The sequence below is a fragment of the Callithrix jacchus genome, chromosome 15 (assembly GCF_049354715.1).
Source record: "Callithrix jacchus isolate 240 chromosome 15, calJac240_pri, whole genome shotgun sequence".
Classification (NCBI taxonomy): Eukaryota; Metazoa; Chordata; class Mammalia; order Primates; family Cebidae; genus Callithrix; species Callithrix jacchus.
In genome coordinates, this window is record NC_133516.1 from 24,936,666 (window position 1) to 24,964,136 (window position 27,471).

Here is a 27,471-nt window from a genome sequence, read left to right on the forward strand (position 1 = left end):
ATTCCTCCCTACCCCCCAGACTTAATTTAAAGTAATTTTCCCAAATCCTTTTGAGAAATTGGTTCAAGTTGTGAACATTTCTTTAGAAATAATGCTCACATCTCTTTACAATTTGTGCATGAAACGAAGTTTTGACTGCAGTCCATCGTATGAGGTCAGATGTGGAGTTTTTCACTTGTGATAAGTTGATGCTCAAAAAGTTTTGGAAATTGAAGCATTTCAGATTTTGGATTTTCAGATTAGGGACGCTCAACCTGTAATAGAGAATAGATTTTACCTTTGTTAACTGTATTTTGTAAGAAAAGGTTTTCTTAAAGGTACAAGTACAAGGAAACTCAAAAACTAAGAGATTCCCACTGGCTAGAGGTATATCAGTTTGAGCTTCAGAAAAGATTTTTTTTCAATATATTTTATTCAGTCAAATATATGTAATCATCCATTTATCATGATAATTTTTATAATAATTTAAAGATATTTATATACTATAAAATTTACTCCTTTAAAGTATACAGTTATATGCACAGAGTTGTGCACCTACCACCACTAACTAATTTCAGAAGGTTTTCCTCATCCCAAAAGGAAATCAGATATCCGTTAGCCATTGATACCCATTTCTCCCTCTTGAGTGAAATTGCTGAGTCTTAAGGTACTTCCTGTAACCTTTTGAGGAATCATCAAACTGTTTTCCAGAGAGAATGTACCATTTTACATTCCCATCAGTAATGTATGAGGGTTCTTATTTTTTCACATCCTTGCCAACATCTAACAGTCTTTTTTTCTATGGTCCTGTATGGTCCTCATGTTGGATGTTAAGTAGTATCTCATTATGGGTTTGATTTGCATTTGTGTATTGACTAATGATGTTAAACATCTTTGCATGCGTTTATTGGCCATTTGTCTATCTTCTTTGGGAAAATGTTGAAATCTTTTGGACATTTTTAAATTGGCTTGTCTTCTTGTTGAGCTATTCTGGACACTAGACTGTTATCAAATATATTATTTGTAAATTTTTTCTCATTCTTTAGGTTGTCTTTTCTTTTCTTTTTATTTTATTTCTTTTTTTTGTTATTTTGAGACTGTTGCCCAGGCTAGAGTGCAATGGTCAGTCTCGGCTCACTGCAACCTCTACCTCCCGGGTTCAAATGATTCTCCTGCCTCAGTCTCCTGAGTAGCTGGGACTACAGGTGCATGCCACCACACCTGGCTAATTTTTGTATTTTTAGTAGAGACAGGATTTCAACTATGTTGGCCAGGCTGGTCTCGAACTCCTGACCTCGTGATCTATCCGCCTCGGCCTCCCGAAGTGCTGAGATTACAGGAATGAACTACCAAACCCAGCCTCTTTGTGTTGTCTTTCTTGATAGTGGCTTTGGATGAACAAAAGTTTTCTTTTTTGATAAAGTCCAATTTATGTTTTTTCTTTGGTTGCTGATGCTTTGGATATCATATCTAAAATACTATTGCCTAGTCCCAACATCACAACGATTTACACTTACGTTTTCTAAGTGTAGTTCATATTTAAGTTTTGATTAATTTTGTGTTCGTTTTTGTACCTAGTGTAAGGAAAGGGTCTCATTTCAGTGTTTTGCATCCAGTTGTCCCAATATCATTTGTTAAAAAAACTATTCTTTCTACATTGGCACACATGTCCAAAGTCAATTGACCATAAATGTAAGGATCTATTTTTGGGATGTTAATTCTGTTGATCTATGTTTATTCCAGTACCATAGTCTTGATTAACGTATCTTTGTAGTAAGCTTCAAAATCAGGAGGCGTGAGCCTTGTGCTTTGTTGTTCATTTTCTTTCCTTTTTTTTTTTGAGACGGAGTTTCGCTCTTGTTACCCAGGCTGCAGTGCAATGGCGCAATCTCGGCTCACCGCAACCTCCGCTTCCTAGGTTCAGGCCATTCTCCTCCCTCAGCCTCCTGAGTAGCTGGGACTACAGGCACGCGCCACCATGCCCAGCTAATTTTTTGTATTTTTAGTAGAGATGGGGTTTCACCATGTTGACCAGGATGTTCTCGATCTCATGACCTCGTGATCCACCCTCCTCGGCCTCCCAAAGTGCTGGGATTACAGGCGTGAGCCACCGCGCCCGGCCCTGTTGTTCATTTTCAAGATTATTTTGGATATTCTGCATTTCTTTCAATTCCATGTGAATATTAGGATCAGCTTCTCAGTTTCTGTGGGGGAAAAGTGCCTGATGGAATTTTGATAGAGATTGCATTGAATGCTGTATGGAAACGTAATTGATCACCTTAGGGGATGGCAGGGAGCCAGTTTTTCAAATCTGTCTTGAAAACTAGTAAATAAGGGTACTTTTCCTGTTTCACCTGTGTGAACCATACCAACAGGTAACCAAATAGTGGGTGAAGTATCTCTTTATACATGTATTCCATTGAGTTAATGAAAAAGAAATATAGAATTAGTTTGTCACAGTTTTGCCTATCCCAGTGAATGAATTAGTTTAGGCATTGAGTATCAATATCTGCTAACTTTATAAAAAGAGAACCGGACATTATGTGCTTCTGAAGAAAATAACACACCACCACCTGTAGTCTCACCAAAAGACTAAATGTGAGGCTAATCAAGTTGTTGCATTCAGCTACCAATTTGCAGGAAATACAGAAGCAAAAGGACCCCTACATTGAAGGGTCCCATGATTTTGCAGTCATTTTACTGGAACCTCGATAGGTCAAATGCCTTGAGTTTTCTTCAGTAATTACAGGGAATGAAAAAGGATCAAGAGAGAACACACCAGATTAAAAGGTACTTAAAAAATTTATTTTAACATTATTTCTTCCTTTCCTTTTCAGAGTGAGGCATTTGTTTTGGTTTTAATTCCTTTCACATCCCTCCAAGTTACGTACATTCACAGACATGGATACACACACACATACACATGTAATGATACATATATACACTATTGCTTAAAAATGTTCCGTGTATTTAAATAAAATTTAAATAGGTTTATGTACATATGTAGTTTTATGTATAAAATACATATCCTGTATATATATATATAACTGTAGCTTTGAAACATCGTTTCCTCATTCTATGTTTTTACTTTGTGCTATTAGAAAATGTAGATTTTTTTGCCAATTTAACTTCTATATAGTATTTCCTAGGATGGATGTACCATCCAAAACGTCTATTTCCTTAGACGTTTTGTTAGTTGATTGATAGGCAGTTTGTTGTCAGATTTTTAAAATTCCAAGCTGTAGTGAATATCCTCGTGCATGTATATCTTCTAAAGTATATCCTAAGTTGTTGAGTACCTGTAGAGTTTCAAAAGATGGTACCAAATTGCCTTCCTTGTATCTACTACTGAGAGCATTTAAATTTTGCTTCCACTCAACTGAGTAAGTCAACTATGTTAGGTTTTAAGTTTGCTTATGTTAACTTCAGTCTTGCTTATAGGATAAAGTTAGAGGACTTTTTTTACTGGTTTTGAAAATAATTCAAGTTACCTGTGAAAACACTATTCTTATATCATGTTTAATAAGCTAGCTAATGTTGATGGAGGCCAGATTGGTGTTTTCCACGTAATTGTGGAAACAGAAGGATGTTGTTTAAAAAGTGATACTGGAGGTTGTGTAGTATCTTGCAACAGTCAAGCTCATAGTTACGATTCTTTTTTGTTTTTTTGGTATGTATTTACAAATGTACATTTTTCCTCTTATCTGTATAACAGATAGCTGGTATTCCTCCTTAACACTGTCTCTCATTCCTAGAAGTGGGATTACTAGATCAAGTTGTGAAACCATTCAAGGCTTTTGAAACATACTGCCAAACTGCCCTCCAGAAAAAGGCCTCTACTATGAATGTGATGATCGATGCCCAGTTTCTCTGAATGCTGACGCTGTATTTTTTTGCTCACTAAAGAAGTTGAGCATTTTTTCCTCTAAGTTTACTCACCTGTTTTTTCCTACTCTTGTTCAGGGTTACATATGCAGGTTTGTTACATGGGTAAATTCTGTGTCACTGAGGCTTGGCATAGGGATAATCCTGTCACCAAGATAGTGAGCATATTACCCAATAGGTAGCCATTCAACCCACACCCCCTTCCACCCTCCCCACTCAAACAGTCCCCAGTGTTTATTGTTCCCATCTTTGTGCCCATGTGTATTCAGTGTTTAGCTTCCATTTATAAGTGAGAACGTACAATATTTTGTTTTCTCTTCCTGTGTTCGTTCACTTAGGATAATGGCCTCCAGTTGTATCCATGTTGCCACAAAGGACATGATTTAATTTCTTTTTATGGCTGCATAGTATTCTGTGGTGTATATGTACTGAATTTTCTTTATTCATTCCACCATTGGTGGGTATCTTGTTTGATTCCATTTCTTTACTGTTGTGAATAGCACTGCAGTGAACATACATGTGTCTTTTTAGTAAAATGCTCCTCTTCTCTCTTCCCTCTCCTCCCTCTCTTCCCTTCCCCTTCCCCTTCCTTTCCTTTTCTTTCTTCTTTCTTCCTTCTTCCTTCGTCTTTCTTGGTTTTGTACTCAGTAGTGGGATTGCTGGGTACTGACCCATTTGTATGCCTTTCTTAAATATCACTTTCTCTTTGCTATTATTTTTTAAAATCACTAATAAGAGCAACTTAATAAACCTTGGTTTGCTGTTGAAATTCTTTATTTATTGTGCCTTGTTTTGTGCCTTTTCTTTATAAGTAGGTTTATTTGAGAGTGATGGGAAAGAGAATATTTTATTTTGATGTGGCTTTATTTATACTATAGACCTTCTCAGCTTGGTGTGAAGTAGCTTTTTTTTGTAATTATGGTAATTTTTTAGAAGTAGATTGCACAGAGATGTGTGTATGGGGGGAGGGAGATTATAGTTAAAGGAAAAAATGCTGTTGTCCACTGGACTAATTTTCAGTTAGAAATTAAAATGGCTTACTTTAAAAAAAATTGTGTACAAGTTAACAGAGTAAGAAAACAAGACTAAGGTGAATAACTTTAGCTTTTCATGTTGACTTTATTTAAATAATTTTATCTTAGAGATACATGGTTCAGCTAACATTGGATAAGAAATGAGCAATCGATATTCAGTCTTCTCTATCACCTAGCTTTGACTTATTTTTAATATTTAAATTAAATAATTTTATCGTTGGCATTATTTCTAAAATAAAATTCTGTTTCTCTCAGATCTGATGTATTAAACCATAAATATACTTTTTATATTGCTAAATATTGAGGAGTTGCCTAGTTATGAAAACCACGATTTGAGTTAAACTCACTTTGCTTATCAGGGCTTCTTCATATTTATTTTCTTTACAGAAATACAGGTATCAAGATGAAGATACACCTCCTCAAGAGCATATTTCCCCACAAATCACGAATGAAGTGATAGGTCCAGAATTGGTTCATGTCTCAGAGAAGAACTTATCAGAGATTGAGAATGTCCATGGATTTGTTTCTCAGTCTCATATTTCACCAATAAAGGTAGGATAGTATCTATTTATTATTGTTATGAATTATATATTACTTTTGTTATAGCTTATACTCGGAAAGAAGTATTCTTTTATGTAGGTTCCCCCTACCCACCCCCATTTTAGTTTCTTAGTTATGGAGACTTTCAGGGTACTTATTACTACTCCAAAAAACATCTTAAAATACATATTTTGTAACTGCATGTTATTCAGTGATACTATCTTTAAGTCTAAAAATTCCCGTGAAGAAAATAACTATTAAATTTTAAATACCACACACTGAAATATTTTCAAACACTTGTTTTTCAGCATTAGTTGGTAGGTATAGAAAAAGAGCGTTTTCAGCACTTTGGATGGCTGAGGCGGGCAGATCACTTGAGGTTAGGAGTTCAAGACAAGCCTGGCCAATATGGTGAAACCTCCTCATCTCTACTAAAAATACAAAAAAATTAACCAGACATGGTGGCACATGCCTGTAGTCCCAGCTACTTGGGAGGCCGAGGCAGGAGAATTGCTTGAGCCTGGGAGACCGAGGTTGCAATGAGCCGAGATTGTGCCACTGCACTCCAACCTGGGTGACAGAGCAAGACTCCATTTCGAAGAAGAAAAAGAGCAGTAACATTATCTTTAAAGTCCAGATATGTCATTTTTCCTGATCCTGTCATCTCTCCCTTCAGAAGTAACTACAATCCTGAGTTTATTTACCCTTTCTTATTAAAATTCTACCATATATTTAGACTGCTAACCAATTGTTTTGCATATTTTGAATTTCATAATAAATGGACTCATACTGTATATCATCTTTAACTTGCAGATTTTACTCAATATTCTTCAGATTGATTAATTTCACTGCTTTAGAGTTTTCTATTTTATGAGTATACTACAATTTATTTTACTTTTGATGGATATGGATTTATTTTCAGGTTATTACTGGTATAAGAAATACTTCTAAAAATACAGTTTATATATACATCTTTGTGGATAATGCCAGACTGTTTCTCAGTAGCTGTGGCATTTCCATTTTCAGCAGCAATATATAACAGTTTTTAGTTGGTCTATATTCTTATTAATTGGTATTCTTATTTTTGGCATTGTTTTGGTTTTGAAATGGTATCTGATTGTGATTTTAATGTGAAGTTTACTAGGAAAGTAGGATATATTTATTGGTCCTTTAGATTTTCTTATCTGTTACATGCCCAATTAAGATTTTTGCTTGTTTTTTTATTGGGTCGTTCCTTTTATTGATTCGTATTTCTTTATATATTCTGAATACTAATCCTTTGCTGGTTGTATGTATTTTGATTAAGGATCATTTCTTACTAGTAAATTTACCTGGATTTTGTAATTCTCTTTGAGGGGTGATATCATATTACTGGTTAAAATTGTTAACGGTTATAGTAGGATTCAGATTTTCTATCAGTTAATTTTGCTAGGTCATTTTTTTCTAATAATTTTTTAAATTTTAGATATATTTTTAAATTATTAGTTATGATATCCTGTTAATGACTATACCATATGTAGGCATGGCCCCTATTTTATTCATAATATCGTTTATTTCAGACTCTGTTTTTATTCACCGTTCTTGCCAAAAGTGTCAATTTAAAGATGATCTTTTCAAAGAACCATCTTAAAAAAAAAAGTTATCTTGTGTCCCTGCCCTGTGTGCCACCACCCTTACCCCCCTCTGTTCTTATACACACACACATACATGTAGACATGTTTATGTAATACATGCATATGGATATATGTAAATATAAATATACATGGAGGATAGCTGAATATCAATTAAAGATTGTGTTCAGTATAAGTAATCTGATCCTCCCTTGGGGAACTAAAAGAGCATTACGGAGAGTAAACAGCCAAAAAAAATCAGTTGGCTGTTTACCAGTTAGTGGCAGAAACAGTTCTTTTTCTTTTCTTCCTTTATCTTTTTATCATTATTATTTTTTTCTTTTTTGCTTTCTTTGAGTTTATTCTGTTTTCCTCTTTTTCTAGTTTCTCAAGTCAGTTGCTTATTGCAATAATTACCAGTCTTCTTTTTTAATAATATTTGTTTATAAATATTTCTTGAAACAGCATTTTTAATTGTATTCCACAAGTTTGAATATATAATGTCTTAATGTATTTTTTTATATGTCCAATGTGATTTTTTTTTTTTAGCCCCGTGAGTTACTTAGAAGTGTGTTTAATTCTTTAACATTAGAGACTATTTCTTATTGTCTTTTTTGTTCTTATTTTTCTGAGGCAGGGTCTTGCTCTGTTGCCCAGGCTGGTCTTGAACTCCTGGCCTCAAGTGGTCCTCTATCCTTGACCTCCCAAAGTGCTGAGATTGCAGGTGTGAGCCAGTGTACCTAGTTCATATCTTCTTTTGGATTGTATTTTCTCATTTTCCCTTATTACTAGCTTGGAAGTTAAAAATTGTTTCTCCTCCTTTAGTGGTTATTGTAGAAATTTTAATGCATGTTTAACTTATAAAAGTCTAAAGTCAATAAATGCCTTTTACTCTTATTCCAAACGACACAAGAACCTTAGAACACTTAAAGCTCAAGCACTCCTTCTTGTCACATGTGATATTCTTATCAGCCCATACCTGTTTTTTTTCTTGATTGAATCAATGTATTTTTTTTTTTTTGGTTCAAAACCACTTCCAGGATATGTATAATTTTTTTATTTCTGATGTTTTGAATTTCTGGTCATCCTTATGGTTACGAATCAACCAAAGCTAATTTGCACATGGCCAGCTCTGGTCCTTTGGTACATATGTTAGTAGTTTCTTTGGTATGTTTGCAGATTATGACATAAGCAGGCATTTAAACAGACAATGAGCCAGCATGCATATTTTATGTAGCCTATTCTTTAAATCTGATGAAACCCCAGCTTTCTGTTGTTGCCTAAAATGCTCACTCTAGGTAGGTAAAACAATGTTCCAGATACAAGATTTTGTTTACCCAGAAGAATCTTCAGACGTCTTAGGAATTAAACCTAAGGTGTTATCTCTAAGACTTTAGGCCTCTCCAGAGTCTTCCCTTTCCCTATGCATGGGTGAATTGTGTCTCTAAATTAATTTAGCCAATTCACATAACTGGGATACTATGGATTACACCAGTGTAGTCCGATTTTGCTGTTCAATAAGCCACTATTTCATCATTGAAAACCCACTTTATTATGATAATTGGTAAGACTTTTGGTGTAAATCAAAGATTAATAGGACAAAACCCTTTTAGCAGCCATCTCCATATATGATTCTTATAATTAAATGCTTAGGTGGTGAGTCTTGAGATGTGAATTGGAATGCAGACTGGCCTTTGGGAGGTTTACAAATTCTCCAGGTGTTTCTAATCTGCGAGCACAATTGCAAAGCATTATGCCACCACTATTACTGCTACTGTAGTTGGAGTTTGAACTGTACTGCTCTGCTTATATGCGGGTCAAACAAATGCGGATCAAACATAAGAAAGTATTTGTAGGATGCAAAACCCATGTATACAGAGGGCTGACTTCATAAGTGTGTAACTGACTTCAGGACTTCAGTATGCGAGGATTTGGCTATTCTCAGGCAGTCCTGGAACCAGTTCCTCATGAATGCAAAGCTTGAGGTATTTTCCTGCAGTACTGTGCTATCTGTGTTGAGCTGTTAATGTTTACAAGTAAATTTCTGACATTTGTTGAATCCTCACTCTAGAATGAAATTTAAATTTATAGTATTCAGAGAGAAAGCATTAATAGTTTAAGATTTCAATGCTTTCTTAATCTGATTCATTTTTCCTTAATTTCCTGACCATAAGAGATGAAAAGTCAGTTTTTTGGTGTCTGCTTTAGATTACTCTTTTTCTTTATATACACTTGCTTTTTGTTTATTATTACATGATAAAGGATTATGTCCCTCACAGCTTCTTAAAGAAATATTTTATAGAGGCTTATTTAAAGGACTATGTTATTAAAATTAAAATGTCCTTTGTCAGTTATAAGATGTACCTTTTCCACATTTATTGTTTCTGAAATTGGCGTAATCTTACAGTTGCTGGCATTTTATCATTGCCTTAGCCGAGTGACAATTGTATATAACCTTTGTTGACACATTTTGCTAAGATTAAAGAAGTACCAGCAGGCTTTCATGGGTCTTAGGGTACTACGGTAATAATTCATCTGGTCCCATGAGAAGCAGCTGAAAACCTGACCATCTTTGTAGGCCATTCTCTTGCTCTGTCTTGTTCATTTTGTTTTCTTTTGTTAGGTATTAACGGAATCAGTCTCTGAAACAATTATAAATAATCCTCTGGGGCTCTTAAGAGAAACCACTAGTCCCCTTTCCCTCACTTTGGTTTGCTGGTTGTCTGATTCATATTTGCAAACTGAATAGATAAGGATTTTCTGTTCCTAGGAGAAAAAAATGTGTAAATTCTCTATTATGTTTCTAAATCACACTTTAACGTGTTAATATATTTTTTTCCTATTGTAAACTTATTAAGCACATTCTTGTGTCTGTGTCCTGTGTAATATCTTGATGTATCAAGTTTTTATAAATGTAAACTTTAAAAACATAAAACTCGATGCATCACTTTACCTGTTACCTTTGTACCATAATTTGACCGTGTCAATGCTCTGATATCTGTTATCTCCGTTTTTGTTAGGTTTTGTAAAGAAAGCTGCGATTAGTAATCTTTGGAGAGGAAACATATTTAGTTTACTTCATTTGGATGGATTACCAGAAGTCAAATTACTGGGTCAAAAGAATATGAACATTTCTTAAGTTCTCAAAACTTTCCGACAGATTGTGATCTGATAGAATCGTAATTTAAGAATTATTAAGTCTGCTTAGTTTGGGGAATTTCTTCCTGCTTCCCCTCTTTCATTCATAGTTTACTGTGGCAGGTACCACATAAAATAATTATTTGAGGGGGATAATAGATTTGGAGTAGGTAGGCATTATAGCAGAATAGGTAGAGTTCCTTTAACTTTTTGTTAAAAAAACGAAATTGAAGCGGGGGACAACTCTTATTTTGACATAAAAAGGCAAGCTTTAATGCTTTTTCATCTTAATTTTTAAAAAACCGAAATAAATGTTAAAAGAAGCTCAACAATTTATTTAAAATACAATGTCAAGTATTAGACTGGTAGTCTCTCTTTTAAAATAAAATTTAATATAGAGAGCTTTTCCACTTTTATAGTATCATGGTTTGGAGCAAAGTGAACAGCTGTTATGCTCCATGTAGAAATCAATATGTAAATTATTATTTTTTAATTTGATAAAGTATCTTAGAATAATGGTGGTTTGCTGATTAGATTGAAAATTAGACACAGCTTTAGTCTTCACAATTTTAATAAAAGCTAATGGTAAAAATAAAATTTAATAGATGCTTTAAAATCAACTCCTAGGATATTAGTTGTGTCAGGCAATGCATGCATTTAGCAAACAGTTATTAAACATCTATGCTAGTAACTTTATTAGTTGTCAGTGATTAGTATTTTTTATGGAAAGATAGTTAACACAGTATAATGTAACATGAAGAAGGAGAAATTAAATTCTTGGAGTTTTCTGAAAAAAAAAACAAGTTGATATTTGAACAAAGTGTTGAAGGATATATAAGATGCCAAGTCAGAGGAGGAGGCAGTTACTGGGGTAAATAAATATAATGGGAGGGTGATAGTCATATAAAAATGTAGGAACACAGGAAGGTTTACGATATTATTGCTGATACTTAAGGTGCCTGTTAGGTAATGAGGGCAAGATATAAAAGGCCTGTATGATGAATGTTCTTAAGAAGGGTTTGCCACCATGAAACATGCTGTGAATCCATCTATTTGATGATTATGGTGCTGGTAGTGGTGGTGGTGGCTCTCATTGCTGGAATAATGAATAAGGTAAGGTAGTGATTGGGTTACTTTATTCAGGGTTTGGCATAAAGATAATTATGATTTTATGATTTAAGACTCTGAAAGGGATACTTTCTTGCCATTGTTGGGAAGAATCTCAAGAATGAAATTGGAGGTATAATAATTTTTTAAAAATCTTAATGCAGAAGAGAAGGACACAGTGGGTAAATTTTGGGGTTATATAAGTATAGTGTAGGGATTTCCACCTCTCTGGAATCCCCTCCCACATGGTGGGAGCTCCCTCCAGGATTTCCTCTCTGGAATCCCCTTCCACACTCTTCATGGAAGCCTTTCTCTTCTCCTTTCCTTCTCTTTTCTCTACCTAAATAAAATCACCTTTCTGCAACACTTCTTGGGTTAAAAAAAAAAAAAAAAAAGAATAGTGTCAAGATTCTAAAACTAAAAATTAGCTGAGAATTAGGAAAAATTGTTAGAACAATAATATAAACCTCAGCCTTTTCCCAAAAAAGTTTGAAATGTACATGAAGCAACAAGGAGGACAGTAGGAGCATTATTGGGTGTATGGGAGGTTGCCGTGATCATCGAAAAAACAAAGAATTTACTGGTTTTGTCTTCCATGGCAACAAAAATTATGCTCAAACTATTATATACGAAGTAAACATTGCTAAGAGGGACTTGAAATCAAACAAGAAAAACCGGGTACATTAGCAGATAATTGTGCTAAATAAGTGTATCTCCTAGCATTTTATTTCATCCAGTAATACTGATAATACTGTAAAATGAAATCACTAGCAGCTCTTGTTAATTTTTAAAAAATTGTGAGAAATGAGAGTGGCAGAAAAATGAACACAAGCAAATATAAACCATTTGGACCAAGTGCTAGAGGAATATAATTTTTCCTATTTCTAGTATATAATGAGCAGTTTTTGAAATCAACTTTGTTTTTACATCTCTGGAACATATTAAAATACTGAATTTTATCTGTTTTAGATGGACCTGGTATACTAAGGCAAGCATATAGTTTGCATACATTGACCACTAGATGGTGCTCATACAGAAGGGATTTTGTGTGTGTGATAGTCAAGATTTTTCTAGATAAATAACAAATCTATGTTCTTGTCAGTCTTGTCTTAGTACAGTTGTATGTTTTTAAATTTAATAGCCCACATTAGAAAAGAGTAACACAAATTCCTGTTATATTACATTTACAGTACCTCAGCTTTGTAGTTATTTGCATTTTTTTCTTTCTTTTCTTTTTTGTACTTTAGAGTTTCAGTGTTGCTTTTCCTCTTGTCCTTTACCTTTTTACATTTTTCACTAAGATTATTTTGTAAACTCAGCATGGTGGTAACCTCAGCTATGTAGATGGCTGAGGCAGGATAATGGCTTGAGCCACAGAGTTCAAGACCGGCTTGGGCAACATAGTGAGACTCCGTCTCAAAAGCAAGCAAATAAAAGATTATTTAATATTTGCCTTTGTTTCTGTACCTAAAGACTGCCGGGTTTGTGACTTTAGAAACATATACAAATAATTGAGAGCCTATCCAGTATAAATGCTTAACTATTTTTACTCCACTTAATGTTATAAATATTCCTCATAGTCATACATTTTTCATAATCATGTTTTGAATTACATAGTAATCTACTGAACTAATTGTATTTGGTTCACCAAATTAAGCTTTCTTCTATTGTTTAGGCTAGAATTCTATAGATTATATTATCACTCTAAAAAAGAAAAATTTAAACTTTACAGAAAAAAGAATACTAATTATTTGTATATCATATTAAAATGTTAATGGTGATTCCTTTTGGTAGTTTAGGTTTATATACCATCTTTTAATCCATCATTTTAAATAGGTTTTCTAGGTTTTTCCTTAATGAACTTAAATGTTGTTTTAATGGAGTTTTATCTTTCATCTCTGCTATGTAATGAGTGAGGATATTCTAAAGCAAAGAATAGTTGCTCGCCTTCCACTTCCCAGTCTAATCTGATGTGAAACCCCTCTTGTGATTTAGATACACAGATTTTTTTGTGTGGGTATACTGACTACTGGCCAATGATGAGATGATCCTAGATTAGTGTACGTCATGTAACAGCCTTTCCCGAAACTTGAAGTTGTTTTCTTGATGTGAATGGATTTTTTTTGTATAGGAAATTCATGCTTTGAAAAGTATTTTTTTCCCCTGTACTTTGGAGAAATATGGGAGGGAGTGATCTGTCAACTTTAGATTGTACCCCTAAATTCTTTGGCTCTGTAGGATAAATGTATGTACACTAAGAGCCTACTATTGTGTGTCTTTTGGTACCATTTACAATTTGAAGTGGGATTTGCATTCAACAGTTGTATTCAGTATCTTCATCTGTTCTAATCCAGAATTGGGACCCATATCAAACCTTGGTTTTCTCAAGGTTTTCATCAGAAATGGATCGAGGGACATCTTTTAGGGCCAGACCAATTACTATAGCATTTGTATAAACCACATGAATCAGGTCTTTTTTAAGTACCTGGTCCATAGTAAAACTTGAATTTTTTCCCAGGAGGTTTTATCTTTTCCTTCACAAGAGGATTCTTAGTTACTTGTCCACCCTTAGCGTTTTCTTATATTCCCCTGTTCCGAATTAGATAGCATCACTCTATCTAGGGCCATAAATTGTCAGCTACTGCCTGCACAGTCCTTGGGAAGAAGCACCGAACTTTCTGGTATAATCTCTGTCATAAAATATCTTACCCTAAAGAGTACCATGTAGCTCTCAACCCTTACTGAGCACATGTTCATATTTTAGGAAAGAAATCGTAGAGATAGCAATTAGCTTTTTGTTTTTGCTGAGTCAAGATTTGCAGTGGACCTCAAGGTTGTGGTTTGACAAAAGGCTGCATTTAGTTGGTGCTGGTAAGCACATAGACAAGCAAGATTTTGTCAGGCTACATCTGAAAAAATAACCATGACTGAGGTTGGGACTTACAGTATGCTCTTATTAACTTAAAAATTGATTATTCATCCACTAGTAAATTATCAGGTAGCGTTTTTATTCATATATTGTTTTAAAATGACCATTATTGTAATATTTACTAATGTAGCACAGTGTTAAGAGGACTTGCTTAGGAGTTTGTGTTTCTCAAACTTGAAGGTACGTAAGAGTCATTTGGGAAGCATTTTAAACATAAAAATTTCCAGGTTCTCCCTGCCCCTAAAAGTTTTGATGGAGAGAGGATATGCTAGTCTATGTACTCAGCCAGCACCCCAGCAATTCTCAGGTTAACTATTATATTAACCTAGATATTAGATATTAGAATATGTTCATTTAGAAATCAAGTCATAATATTTTGTGAACCAAAGTAGTATTTATGTATAGTTGGATAAAACACATTTCACTGATTATGAAACAAAAAATTTACTAGTATTCATTCTTCTTCATTTTTAGAAATTTATGACCTTGTAATCTTAATGTTTACAAAATACTAGAGAGATGATGCTGATGACTTCTTAAAAGTTCTTTTTTATCATAAAGTTCCAGAAGTGAAATAGTTGTTTACTAATTAATCTGCCTTGAGTGTCAGTTGGCAATCATTAAAAACCAATACATGACATAAAATGATGGAGGAAAATCTATTTGTAATGAAGCACTGTCATTAGATATTAAGAGTTTAATGTAGGCAGCGCTTTTGAACAACTTAGAGCCAGTGCCAGATGACGTGTAAGATCCTTCCTGGTGTAGAAATTTGGATATGAATAACAAAGGTTCTTTTAGTGAAGTAATTTTTAACAGTCAGAACTATTTGCAGAGAGAATCCTCTTATATGTTTTAATTCAGTTCCTGTTTGTAATTTATATAAGCAGTGAAGGTGCCATTGGATTTTACTACACACTGTGGTTGAAACTTGGTAATCCAGGGTTTTTCCACCCGGTGCATTCAATCAGGCGGCCCCACAGGGTCTTGGTAGTCCAGTGTTTATAGCATCCTTCTTTACCTGCTAATCGACCTCACTTCCTGGATTTCAGTCCATCTAGTTATCAGCTAACAAAAGAACAGCTTTTGGTTCCTGCAGACGCTGGTGAAAAAATAATCATGAGAAAGAAATCCACCTTATGTCGTCTTTTTTGTCTGCAAAAATAAACTCAGCCATCATACAGCTAACAGGTACAGAGGGAAGATACGAGCTCTTTCATAGGAAGAAATCGCTGAGAAAATGAGCATCATTTCTCAAGGTTTTTATTTTCACTGATCTACAAGTGATGCTGCTGTAATTCTAGCTGCAGTTTTTACCGATCATTCACCACTCAGCAGCTGGTAGAGAAGTAAGCCTGCTTGGCAACCACCTGCAGGGCTGCAGAGATGAATTACATTTTCGGAAACAACACACTTCTATACTCTCGCGGCAGTCGAGGAGGCAATACTAGCTCTAGCCATGGCTCAGTAGGCCCAAAGCAGAAACACTGGGCAAAAAAGGGCTCGTCAGATGAACTGCAAGCTGAGCCAGAACCTTCACGCTGGCAGCAGATAGTTGCATTTTTCACTCGAAGACACAGCTTTATTGACTGCATCTCGGTAGCCACCAGCTCCACCCAGGTAACATACCACTTGTTGAAGTTATTTTCAATGTATTTCTGTTTCTATTTGCTTTGTAAAAATGTCCTAATATAGATTTTTTAATTTAAAAAATAGTCTTATGCCTTGAAACCTTGGATGTGCAGAAATGTATGCTTTCTGTCCATCTGTGCAGATCTTTAGCACCAAAGGGGAGAACAAGAAATATTTTTCCTTATGCTCTTATGTAATACCAAACAAAATAGTCTCAGATTCAATAGAATGATTTTTCTCAAAATATAAACGCATTGATACATAAATTAAAATGGAAATTAATAATGCTCGTCTCCTTTTTAGACTGTGCTAAATGCTATAGAGTATGATGTCTGACCAAAGAAAATGCTGGCTTTAGTTTTTGTGTGTTATTAGATAACCTTAGGGAGACTGTTTTAGTAAAGAAACAGAAGATACTTTGAAATATTTTCATTTCTCAGTATTTTGAAAATAGATTGAATGTAATATAATTGACTAGTATTATGTATACTTACATCTTAGCTATATTATGGCTTATTCAAGGAATTTAATGAATCCTTTTTGTAAATAAACATTGTCTAGCTTAATTTGAAATTAGTAAATATGCAATTACACAGTCATGGAATATTTTTTCACATATTCAGATCACAAATTAAAGAGATGAGCAAATACTAAAAGCCTCTCAAAATTAAAAAAAAAACACTTAAAGCTTTCTGAGGAAATGAGCTATTGAGTATAGGGGGGAAAACAAAGAACAATTAATAAATAATTGGTTGAATGAAATACCTATTGTTTGGTACAAGGGTGGATTGGGGAAATACTCTTACTTCTAAATACTTTTAAACAGTCAATTCAACTTTAATAAAAATAAAAGGATGAGAAATGGTCTAATTTAAAAACAAGTTGAAAATGCTTTTGTCCTCTGACATCAGTGATAATGAAATTAATGAATTACATACATACACATTCCTTAGGGCCTTTTAAAATAACCCTTAAAGCTATCTTTTAAATAAAATATTTAGAAGCAGCACAATAAATATAAACTCTAGCTGTCAACAGTTCTATAGTTCTTCATATAATTTTTATAAATTTCTTTTTTTGGTTACTAGAATTGTCTTTTAATTGTTTTGGTTTAAAATAATTTCAGCTTTCTTAAGTAAGAAATTCTACTTATTTTTCTTAAATATTTGGGAGAAATGGGATTACCTGGGAAGGGGGAGTCATTACGTAGGCATTGAGGTTAATTTACAATCAAAACTTATTGATGGGGCAATGATTGATTTAACTCTTAATTTGAATACTGCCCCAAGAATTTTACTAATCTTATTTTGACTGCAATTAGGTATATCACAAAAGGATGCAAAGACTGAAGTTTGACGTTGTTATTCATCATAGATTAATATCAAATATTCTCCATTGTCAACAAGAAAGATATCTTTAACACTTTATGTGTGTGTGTGTGTGTATATATATATATATGGTTTATGTAAATACACATCCTTCTATAAATATATACATATAACAGAGCATTAATATGTCTGTAACTCAGTTTATTAAAAGCATACAAATGAAAAGACAGAAGTAGTTCATGTATAAAACTATTGAAACTACAGAATTACGTTATAGTTACTTGAGAGTTGGAGTAAAAAGTTGCTATCATTGCACTAAAATAGAGTCATGACCTCTATTTGCAATCAGTTCTACCAAGCCATTGTAAATTGTATCACCCTCATCCAGTTTGGTTCAGAGCATTCCTATATGCTAATGCATGAGTTACTAATAGATCTTATTTCTTTCAGTCCTCTTTCTTGATTCTCATCTTGTCTTTTTCATTACCTTTCTATTTTATGTCTAGAAATATATATATTAGGGTAGAGGTTTTAGCTTCTATTTTTCTTGCACTGGAGTACCCACATTTTGTCTTTCATTTTTTATGTTTTTATAACTGATAAATTGGATAGTTTGTATATCCACAATTTTAAAATAACTTACTGGAGTTCATTTTACAGCTTAAAGTATAATGGGACTGAAAGATAACCTTAGACATAATTGGATCTTAGTTGATTCTAGAATACATTTTTAAAATTTCACTTACTGACTCATGGCTGGCAGCTTTCTTTTGTAGCACAGAGGGATTTATTGTTAGAAAGAACATAGATTGAAATCTTATACTTTATTGAGCATATAATATATGCCTATGAATATAATAGGGTGATAGTGTTTTGTACTGTGACTGATAAATAACAGGTCTCTTATTTCACTGATGTCAAAAATATTCTAAGATTGATAGAAAGATTAACTTTGAATCTAATTGCTTGTGACTAAGCCACATTATACTTTTTGCAGATTGGAGAGTTGTTACAAGTCAAGTTCTATTAGTATGAAAATTATCTGGTTTCATATCCCCCCAAATACAGTATGAAAATTATCTCGTTTAATATTCCCCCCAAATATGCACAATAAATAAAAAGAACCTTTACTTACTTTACAGTTTCATTTAAATTGCTCATCTGCTGGAGCTATTCATGTTCATAACTAAGATTATGTGCCAGGTTCTACTGTGATACCTGGAACTCAGTGGAAAATCATTTATGTTTTTGAATGATAAGGAAACTGAGTGGTTATAAACTTTGGCAAGAACACTTAGTTTCTCAGATAGGGTTTGGCGTGTAGTTGTTGCTCAATAAATGCTTATGGAATAAATTAATTTTTATTCTAGTCACCTCAGCTGTTATCTCCTGGCCTTCCAAAATATGACACCTAATCTGATACCTCTTGAGTACCTGTATTTATTGGATCTTCTCTCTTCTCTCACAAGTGTCTTTGGTTTTTCACAGCAGCCCATCTCCTTTTTCACTGCCTTTTCTTATCCCCCCATTCTTCATATTATCCTCCAGTCACACTTCCCACCCTTTCCTCACCCACTTCAGTCCCCACTCAATAGAGATAACCACATAGCTTACAGACTGTCTCTTAAGTTTTTTCATTTGATTCTATCTCATTTTACATTGTGAGTTTTTTGAGGGCTTATTTTGGTTTTTAATGTTAAATTAAAATGAGCTTTTTATGAAATACATTGGTGAAATCTTTTCTGTTTGGGGCTTCATAGTGTTTTTGTCCTTAATTTCAAAGAATAACTATACAAAAAGTTCTCTATGCATTGTTGAGCTCTCCTTGGTTCCTCACCCTCAGTATCCCTCCTATTCTTGTGTTTAGGATCACTTAATAATCTGCCCCATCCTGCTTAGCATACGCAGTCCTGTTCCAATCTAGGACCAGTTTTTATATTCAGCAGGGTTGTAATGAACTCTGGCACAGTGCTTCTGGACTTGACTTGATTTAATGCCTAGGTGAGAAGTTTTATCTACTTAGTGATACCTACAGTTAATGACGGTAGTAATCATACAAACTTTAAATAGCTGTGAAGTGTTGTGTCGTTTTGAACGTGTGTATAGCAGCTATTCATATATTTTGGACTACTTAAAAATCTCAACATATAGATCATTATGAATATTAAAAAAGGCCTCCCTGGAAAAAAATTAGCATGCCAAGTTAAGCTGAGAGCAGCAAAGCTGTATTCTTAGTAGTAAATGGAACAGACATGATAACTTGTCAGAATTGAAATAGAGTAATAAAATTTTCTTAAAGAGTAAATATTAGCTGAGTTGAATAATCTGCTTAGGGGAAAAACCTATCCTACGTTAAAAATACAGGAAAACATTGTTCAGATGCTTGTCTGGAAAAATACATAGGCTAATTTGTATATTTTTAAAAATATTATTTGTCCTAAACAGGTGCCTTCTGGGTTATAGAGGATTTAATTTTTAGGGCTATGGGTTGGATATATTGTCCAAAAAATAGAGATAATAACAGTATCAATGTCATTGAGTCACTTCTACCAAATGACTTAATGTATATATTAATAAAGTACTTAGAACAGCATCTGGCATAGTAAGTGCTACATTAGAGTTAGGTATCCTGTTATTTTTAAATCTGATAGTATTTGAACAAATTCAAATACAGATTATTAGGAATTATAGCACCTAGGGCAGTGCAGTACATTCAGACATTCAATAAATATTGTTGACTGATGATTAAGTTAATTGTAAGTACAAGCCATCTACTTTTTTTTAAAGAGCAAGAGATCTCAACACCTTCAATTACCGGATTTAAGGAAGGGTGCCCCAAAGAGCCTTTCAAATTCTTGATGTGACTACCAGTTTCCTGACCTTTCCTCTCCTACTAACACTCCCTTCTACCTATTGCTAAAACCCAGTCACACGTAGATGACTAAATTTAAGTGATTATCTGCTTCTTACCAGGCTCCCCTAAACATCCCCCAAACATATCATTAGGACTATTTTTAGATCCTACATCCCTTTTAGTCTCCATCACCACAAAAGGTCCAAACCATCCAGACTGCAACTCTGCCTTCTCTGTACCAAATCGCAAACTGCACATTAAACTTCTAATACCTGATTCCTGCTCTTATTCACGAATCAATAATCTTGCTGTGTGTTCCAGCCTGTTAAAATAAATGAACTGTCTGTGTACTTAAAGTTCACCCATTCACTTCTGTACTAGATCTTAGTGCCTTTGGTTGTTCAAGAACTTCTGAAATCCCCTTCTCTCTTCACTGCATCATCTATCTTGTCTCTATACTGTCCTTATATTTCCCCTATAAGTTCCATCAGCATATACACCTGCTATAATAGCTTTCAGTAAAACAACCAACCAAAAAAACACTCTGTGTGTGAGTGAAGATTATCAAATCCAATAGTCAGTTCTCAATGTTCATTTTAGTTGACTCTACAACAACTGTTAACACAATTGATTACTCCCTTCTCTAAATTCTTTTTTTTCTCCTTTGACTCGTCGATAGTACTGCTCTTTTAATATTCTACCAGCCTCAGTTTCCTTTACAGTATCTTCCTTTTTCCTACTGCTGAATGTTTGAATGTCTCAGGGCTCAGTCTTTGAACTCTTTTTATACTCACATTTCAGGTGATCTCATCTACTCCTATGCCCTTAAATACCATCAGTATTTCTATCTTTATTCCAAAGTTAAACCCTGTACACTAGACTCTTATATATAACTTTCTACGCAGTATCTCCACTTCAGTTAAGCATCTTAAAGTTAACATATTAAAAAGAGAGTTTCTAGTTTTATTGATCTCACATCTTTATTCAGTATGCCATTCACTAAGATGCTGAAGACAAAAACCCATAAAATTATCTACTCTTCTTTTTTTCTTTGTTCCATATCCAGTCTATTGCCAAATCCTATTGGCTTTATATTCAAGATATATTTATGATCTGGCCACTTTTTAGTATGTCTGCAACTACTGATTCAGTAATTTATTGCCTGAACTACAGCAGTAGACATCTAACTTCTATCTTGTTAATTAATATTCTTTGCTTCCTCTAAGTTAAGGGGTAGCACCCCTTCACTCCAGACATTACTCTTCTTACCTGATTCTTTATTATCATAAATTTTTTTTCTGTGTTTTTACTTGACTGTCAGCTCCATGTGGGTGGGAGTTTTCTGTTATGTTTACTGCTGTGTCCTCCTCAGTGTCTGTGACAGTGGCTGGCACATTGTAGATAACCAGAAACTATTTGATGAATGAGTGCAGAGACAGGGACATACAAACTTGTGTTAAGGAGAGCCAAAGCAGATGTGTTTGTCTTTTCCCTTAGACTTTTCTGTGAAGCATGCACCACACTTTATTTAGCATTATAATAGTTCTCTAGCTGATGATTCTTACTTGCTCTTTAGGAAGAAATACGCATAAGGAGATGAGGTAGGGAGAGAAGAGAAACCATTCAATTTCCCCGTAAGTGGAATAACCATGTAACTCAGACCAGACTATTTTTATCTTCATATCTCAGGAATGGCATTGTTCATATTCATTAGTGTAGTGCCTTTGTACTAAAGTAGTCTACACAGAAGGTAGGTAGACAGTTTTCTTAAACTGCTTTGAAAATGCTGACTCTGATGAATAGTAAGTTATTTTCCAGGTAAATTGGTAGAAATAGTCTCCTTTGTTACTGACTAACCAAACAGTCACAGTTACGATAGAAGCTCTGTTGTGCTGATTGTGAGATGCTGACTCTTGGCAGACACATTTGTTTCTTAATTTTCTACTCAAAAGGCCACTAACCTTGTGAAATTAATACGAGGACTCAGACTTGGAAATCAGTTGTTCCCCCTTTTACACAAAAAAAATACTGTAGGGTCTTTTTTATATCTGTTTTTCTGGAAACTTTTACAGTTCACCAACATGTACTGACTCAAAAATGTGTTTAAACGGTGTTTAAGAACCAATCATTTGTACAATAGGACACTCTAGAAAAGCGTAGAGATGAAGATTAAACAAAAAGTAATTGATTACTCTGATTATATAAGTTTTTTTACCTCACAAAATTGACCATACCATCAAGCAGTTGTATCCCTTGGTATTTACCCAAATGAATTGAAAACTTAGGTCCACACAAAAACCTGTACAGAGATGTTTATAACAACAGCTATGTTCATAATTGTCAAAACCTAGAAGCAACTGAAATGTTCTTCAGTAGGTGAATGGATAACGTGTGGTACATTCAGACCATGAAATATTATTCAGCACTGAAAGAAATGAGCTATCAAGTCACGAAAAGACATGGAGGAACCTTAAATGAATATTACAAGGTAAAAGAAGCCAACCTGAAGCCAGTCTAGGAAAAGAATACGCACTCTTTGTTTCCAACTAGATGACATTCTGGAACAAACAAAACTATGGAAACAATAAAAAGATCAGTGGTGGCTAGGGGTTAGGGGAGAGGGATAAATAATAGAGCACAGAGGATTTTTAGGACAGTATAGCTATTCTGTATGATACTATAATGGTGGAAGCATTAAACACATGTCAAAACCCATAGAATATCCAGCCCCCAAAGTAAACTCTAATGTGTAAACTATGGACTTTGATGTGTCAGTGTGGGCTCATTGATTGTAACAAATGTACCATTCTGTTGCCTGGATGTTGGAAATGGGTAGTTTATGTATGTGTGTGAGCAGGGGGCATTTGGGAGCTAAAACTGCTTTAAAAAATAGAAAGTCTATTAAAAACTATAAAATTGGTATCTTGATGTAGATTAGATTGGCTTAGCTTGAAGACATTTGAAATTTATGATAAAAGGTCTTTATAGTTAGGAAATATGTGGTATTCATCTTTGTAGCTTCTGTATGATGTCTTGTTTAGATGACGTTACTGTCAAGGATAGTGATAAAGAAGTTTCGCAGACTATAATTGATATATTCTTAATATATTCAAACAAGTTTTAAAGTTAACCTTTAAAATAATGTGTTAATAACAGTACTGAAAAATGATTGACCCACATGCTCATGGGATCAGGACAAGAGTCAGCATGAGCAACATTTTTCACCTTTTTTTTTTGGAGATGGAGTTTTACTCTTGTTGCCCAGGCTGGAGGGCAGTGGCACAATCTTGGCTCACCGCAACCTCTGCCTCAGCCTCCTGAGTAGCTGAAATTACAGGCATGCGCCACCACCACCACACCCAGCTAATTTTGTATTTTTAGTGGAGATGGGTTTCTCCGTGTTGGTCAGGCCGGTCTCGAATTCCCAACCTCAGGTAATCTGCCCACCTTGGCCTCCCAAAGTGCTGGGATTACAGGCGTGAGCCACCGCGCCCAGCTTTTTCTCCTTTATTTTCAAGCAGTGTTTGTTTTCATGAGAATTATACTTTATACCTCTTGTCACAACTGTAATTCAGTAGTCATTTGGGTAATGATTTTGTTGAATGTCAGTTTACTAAACCGTAAGTTTCACAAGAGCTGGTGCTACAAGGTGTGTGGTTTTTTCCCTTGGTATCCCCAGAGCCTAGCATGGAGAATGCACTTGATAAATATTTATTGAGTGAATAAGCAGATGCTATATAGGTGTTAATTTTTATTTAATCTAATGTTGGCTAAGTGGAAGTTTGGAACTGCTAAATATAATTGAATTACTATAAATTTCCCAAGCCATTTCTATATAAAACTATGGCTTAAAAACTAGCAAATCTATGTTACCAGGTTTTGTAAAGTTGTGAGTTTCAGTAATTCAAAGCCCTCTGTGAAAAAATTGTGAAGCATTTATATTCTTACATATCTGAAGAACTTAAATTTTTATCATTAAAATTTTACTTAGTATCAGTTTCTCTAAAGAAATTTTAAAAAATTATTCCTTGTACTTCCTGGCACTAATATTTAGATAACGTTTTCAGCTGTCCATTTTTATATCAAAGTTTAGAATTTGATAAAGGTAAAAATAGTTGTTCACACTATGTGGAGAACAGTAGCCTACAATTATGAACTTTTAAAGAAAAGTTTAAACCAACTGATGTGGTAATTTTACAGTCATATGCAAATAAGTCGACAAAGACTGGACCTATTTTGTGCAAGTGCAAACCAGCTGGCAGTGACACCTGGGAGCAGTGGAATTTTATAGAAGCCTAAACACAACGTATGCCCCTCCAGACATCTATTTAAAAAGACTTTTCCCCCCCTCACTTCATAACAGGAGCAGTGCCTGTACATTCATTTTACTTCAGTAAGTCCCGGTTTGGTTGCATTTCTGAACAGTGTTTTCAGTATCTGTGAAATCAAAACTCTGACATACTGACCCAAGCAACTTTGAAGTATGAAGAAGTTATAGCTGAGACAGAAGGGAACCAAATGATTGCCTTACAATTTTTGTTGTTTCGTTGTTCTGAGAAAAAGAATTGGGGATTATAACCTGGCATTTAATTATTTGTTTGTTTATTTTTTTAACACCCACGTTCAAGAGCAATAATTTGGCATTTAAATTAAAATAGATCCCACTCTCAGAAGTATTTAAATCTGACAAATCTTGGTAGGATGATCTAATGTATGAAGGGTTATACATTTGGAAAGAGATCAGCTGGAAATTAGTTTGTAAGATAAATAGAAAGCAAACAAGATGCCTATCAATCTTAGAATTAATTGCTTTAGCCAAGCTAAATACCATAGCAGAATTTTGAAGGGAGAGCAGAAAAAAAAGAGAAAACAAAAATTATACCATTTTTATCACAATTTTCCAAACTGGAAGGCTATATTCAGTATAGAGACAAAATTCTTTCAGTTGAAAGAGCACAGCTTTATTAAATAGACTTTTTAATTATAAGTATTTTAAAGAACTGTAGGTGAAACTTAGACATTCCATATGTATATCTTGTTTGCTTGTTTTTTTAATTGTCACATTCATGGTTTGTGGGGGAGGCAGCTGGCTTATTTTTGTTATTGTAGACTAGGAATTGCAACAGAATTAAACCAACTATAGTTAGTAAAAGTTAACATAGGTGTCTTAAAGCCATTTTCTATTTTCTTCACTGACCTAATTAGCCTTCTTTCCCTCTTTTTAGAACGCACTTAAAGCGGGAGTCAGTAAGCTACAATCTCCAGGCCAAATGTAGCCTGTCACGTGTTTTTATAAATAAAGCTTTTTTGTTTTGTTTGTTTTGGTATTGAGACAGAGTCTCACTGTCGCCCAGGCTGGAGTACAGTGGTGCGATCTCAGCTCCCTGCAACTTCCATCTCCTCGGTTCAAGTGATTCTTAGGCCTCAGCCTCCCAAGTAGCTGGGATTACAGATGTGTACCACCATGCCTGTCTAATTTTTGTATTTTTAGTTAGAGATGGAGTTTAGACATGTTGGCCAGGTTGGTCTTGAACTACTGCCTCATGTGATCCACCTGCCTTGGCCTCCCAAAGTGCTGGGATTATAACAGGCATGAGCCACCATGTCTGGCCTTGTAAATAAAGTTTTATTGGAATACAGCCATGCCTATTTGTGTATTGTCTATGGCTACTTTTGAACCACAATGGCAGCATTGGATAGTTGCAACAATTACTGCATGGCCCATAAAGCTTCTTTTGTTCTTTCCAAAAATGTTTGCCAACCCCTAATATAAGGATTGATTGAGTATTTATTTCTTTTTACAGCAACTATTTTAACAGGAAAAATATAATACGTAGCATTGGTTAGATAAGTATTGGAGAACTGAACAGGCAAAGTGAGAATGCCAAGGTAAAATCAAGAGTAACTTCCAGAAGTAGCTATATAGGGAAACAAAGGACCCTAACTGAGATTAGTTAGAACCTCAGAGGAAGGGCACTATGGGTTTTTAAATATGAACCCTCAGCGAGAAGTTGTACTTCTAATGCAGTTTGAATAGCAAATAGATGAAAATATTTTGAGCAAATATATTTGACTAAGACATGCTTATTTTCAAATGGGACATTATTAGGCAATTAGTTATTCCTAGATAGAGAACAACATGAAACTGGTAGTTTTTTACATTTTGAAACTTACGTTCTAAGGTTATCAAATTGCAAAACATCTTGAACACCTGATTGGTGGTGGCTGCCCAAGAACACAGAAAGAATCTTTTAGCAATGTCTGTCTGCTGTGTAGGGGAAGGAAGACTGCACCTACCCAATCTATTGCCCAAGTCATTTTCGAGTACTGATGAAGTTGATCTCTTTTGAAGTCACATGGTTTTATTCATTCAACAAATATATATTAAATACTTCCTGTGTGCACTTCTCTAGGCACTAGATATATAGGAGTGAACAGAACAGAAATCTGTTCTATTAAAGTAGAAGACAGATAATATATATTATTATCTAAAATACAGTCATGTGTCACTTAATAGGGATACAGTGTATATTTATTTTTGCATATAATATATAAAAGATAAAAAGTATAGTATAAATATACAAACTAGTAAAATTGTCATTATCACTCTCAAGTATTATGTAGTATACATAATTATGTGTGTTATACTTCTTTTTTTGTGGTGAAAAGATATACATATATTTAGAATTAGCCAGCTGGACTCAGTTTAGATGATCCTAATTATGTTGGCAACATCCAAAGCATCGTAATCAGGAACCAGTCGAACATATGTCTTCTTCTCTCCATCAGGCCAAATCAGGGTGTCGACCTTGGCCACATCAATGTCATAGAACTTCTTCACAGCCTGTTTGATCTGGTTCTTGTTGGCTTTAACATCCACAGTGAACACAAGTGTGTTGTTGTCTTCTGTCTTCTTCATGGCGGACTCAGTGGTCAGCAGAAACTTGATGATAGCATAGTGGTCAAGTTTGTTTCTCCTGGGTGCTCTCGCTCTTCGGAGGATTTTTGGGCTGCCTCCGGAGTTTCAGTGTCTTGGGCTAACGGAAGGTGCGTGACGTGCAGATCTTTTTTTTGTGTGGCCGTGGACCTTTAAATCCTTCCCTTTGGCTTCGGCCTTAGGAGAAGCAGGAGCTTCCTTCTTTGCTTTCGGCACAGTCTTGTGAGAAGGGTCCAATACGTGTTATACTTCTTCCTATACGACTGGCAGTGAAGTGTAGTTGTTTACACCAGCATCACCACAAATGTAGTACATTGTACTGCAATATTACCATGGCTATGACATCACTAGACAGTAGAAATTTTTCAGCTCTGTTATAGTTTATGGGACCACCATCATACATGTGGACCATCGTTGACCAAAATATTGATATGTGATGTATGACTCTATATGGTATTCTGGAGGAAAAATAAAGGAAAGAAACAATAGAAAATGTGT

General features: G+C 34.6%; 1 protein-coding gene across 50 annotated transcripts in view; it reads left to right on the top strand.

Moving 5' to 3' along the window:
* The window catches only part of DLG1 (discs large MAGUK scaffold protein 1), a 306,584-nt gene that overhangs the window by 136,359 nt on the left and 142,754 nt on the right, over positions 1–27,471 (top strand). For 42 of the 50 annotated variants that reach the window (XM_078350557.1, XM_008981435.5, XM_078350559.1 and 39 more), the window contains one exon: positions 5,286–5,450. In XM_078350557.1, the coding sequence (XP_078206683.1) occupies positions 5,286–5,450 (165 nt within the window). Of the gene's footprint in view, positions 1–5,285; positions 5,451–15,544; positions 15,843–27,471 lie in introns of those variants that run through there. The other 8 variants (XM_008981446.5, XM_008981449.5, XM_035274956.3 and 5 more) reach the window with 1 other exon arrangement.